The sequence below is a fragment of the Quercus robur genome, chromosome 12 (assembly GCF_932294415.1).
Source record: "Quercus robur chromosome 12, dhQueRobu3.1, whole genome shotgun sequence".
Lineage (NCBI taxonomy): Eukaryota > Viridiplantae > Streptophyta > Magnoliopsida > Fagales > Fagaceae > Quercus > Quercus robur.
In genome coordinates this window covers 18135445-18137402 of record NC_065545.1, presented here as the reverse complement: position 1 = coordinate 18137402, position 1958 = coordinate 18135445, and the positions used below count along the sequence as shown (strand labels likewise).

General features: G+C 47.9%; 1 protein-coding gene across 1 annotated transcript; it reads left to right on the top strand.

Moving 5' to 3' along the window:
• Nucleotides 1-582: 582 nt before the first annotated feature.
• Nucleotides 583-1740, top strand: LOC126708224 (uncharacterized). Its single transcript, XM_050408025.1, has 2 exons — nt 583-1245; nt 1369-1740. The coding sequence occupies exons 1-2, from the start codon at nt 583-585 to the stop codon at nt 1738-1740; spliced, it is 1035 nt and encodes a 344-aa protein (XP_050263982.1).
• The last annotated feature ends 218 nt before the right edge of the window (nt 1741-1958 follow it).

Sequence of the window (1958 nt, the reverse complement as noted above, 5' to 3'; positions counted from 1 at the left end):
GAGACCCTAAAGGCGTATTCGGATAGGTATTGGGAGATGTATAACGAGATGGATGAGAACCACAATGATGTCGCTATCAGCACATTCAAAAGCGATCTCCTTACCAAGTATGGCATAAGGAAATCTCTCACTGGTAAACCCGTTGCCAATGTTCATCAGTTGATGGACAGGATCGACAAGTACAAAAGGGTGGAACAAGATCAGCTACAAGGAAAAGGAAAGGAGAAGGTCATTCCCCGTAAAGGGAATGATTTCAGGTCGGAATGATATAACCATAACCAGCCGAGGAGAGATTTTTCGAGACAGGCTGGACAAAGCAACATGCAAATGGTTAATGCCGTGTTCAGAGAGCCAGTACAGCAAATTCTGGAGAAAGTCAAGAACGAACCCTTCTTCAGATGGCCGGGAAAAATGGCTAGGGACCCTTCGAAACACAACCAGAACTTGTATTGCCACTATCATCAGGACCATGGACATACCACTGAGGATTGCAGGAATCTATGGAATCACCTAGATCAGCTGGTTCAAGAAGGAAAGTTACGTCACCTTTTACACCCTTCAAGCGGTCATCTGGGCCAGGCAATGCAAGAGCCTCGAAAAGATGTATCATTAAGACCTCCTACGGGGACGATACACGTCATCCTCGTCGCTCTAGGAAGAACCGGCTCATTTCCTTCTAGGGTGCTGTCTGTGGCTCGGCTCTCCGCCGAGGACAGGGAAAGAGAATTTAAAATGTCTATAAAGGGAAGCTCTTTAATATTAGGATTCTCGGACGAAGATAAGAGGGGAACTATCCAACCTCACGACGATGCCTTAGTGGTTACGCTGAGAATCAGAGGTTTTGATGTGAGGAGGGTACTGGTAGACCCAGGCAGCGTAGTAGAGGTAATGTACCCTGATCTATACAAGGGGCTGAACTTAAGGCCGGAGGATTTGACGGCTTATGACTCTCCCCTTATCAGCTTCAAAGGGAAGACTGTTGTACCAAAAGGGCAGATCAGATTACCCATACAGACCAGGTTAGAGGTGGTGGAGGTGGACTTTATCGTGGTCGATGCCTACTCGCCCTACACAGCGATAGTAGCCAGGCCATGGATCCATGCCCTAGAAGTCATATCTTCCACACTGCACCAAAAGGTAAAATACCCGTCCGGAGGCCAAGTGGAAGAGATTCGTGGAGATCAGGCCATGGCTAGGCAGTGTATGGTGGCCGCCATCTCACGTCAATCCAATGCCGAGTCCTTGGTTTATGAAAACTTATAGCAATCAACCACCTCGGCGGGGCAAGTCAGTGGGCTAGCCAAGGAGATAAGGTGTGAAAGTTTGGAAAAGTTTATCATTGACAATGACCCAGAGAGATTTTTCCAGGTCGGCTCGGAGTTACCTCCTCAAGAAAAAGAGGAACTGGTCGGGTTCCTGAGGAGAAATGTTGATGTATTTGCATGGGATGCTTACGATGCCCCGGGGGTTAACCCTAGTCTCATTTGTCACTACTTAAATGTTAACCCATCTTTTATTCCAAAAAAGCAGCCACTCCGACGCCCCTCGAAAGAACATGCTAGTGCCGTTAGAGACGAAGTGACGAAGCTGAAAAAGGAAGGGGCTATCAAAGAAGTCTTTTACCCCGAGTGTCTGGCAAATACGGTGGTGGTAAGAAAGAAAACGGGGAAGTGGCAAGTCTGCGTGGACTTCACAGACTTGAACAAGGCATGCCCGAAAGACCCGTTCCCGTTACCTTGAATAGACCGACTGGTAGATGCGACTGTAGGCCACCCTCGAATGAGCTTCCTGGATGCCTTCCAGGGCTATCATTAGATACCACTGGCATTAGAGGATCAGGAGAAAATGGCGTTCATGACATCCGTCAGAAACTACCACTATAAGGTGATGCCTTTCGGACTAAAGAACGCAGGGTTAACCTACCAAAGGATGATGACCAGAATGTTCAAACTGCAGCT

Bases quoted from the DNA above. Each gene is read 5' to 3' on its own strand.
- LOC126708224 (XM_050408025.1), top strand. From the start codon at position 583: ATGCAAGAGCCTCGAAAAGATGTATCATTAAGACCTCCTACGGGGACG. The intron at 1,246-1,368 runs GTTTATGAAAAC...AGATTTTTCCAG, and splicing joins AATCCAATGCCGAGTCCTTG to GTCGGCTCGGAGTTACCTCC.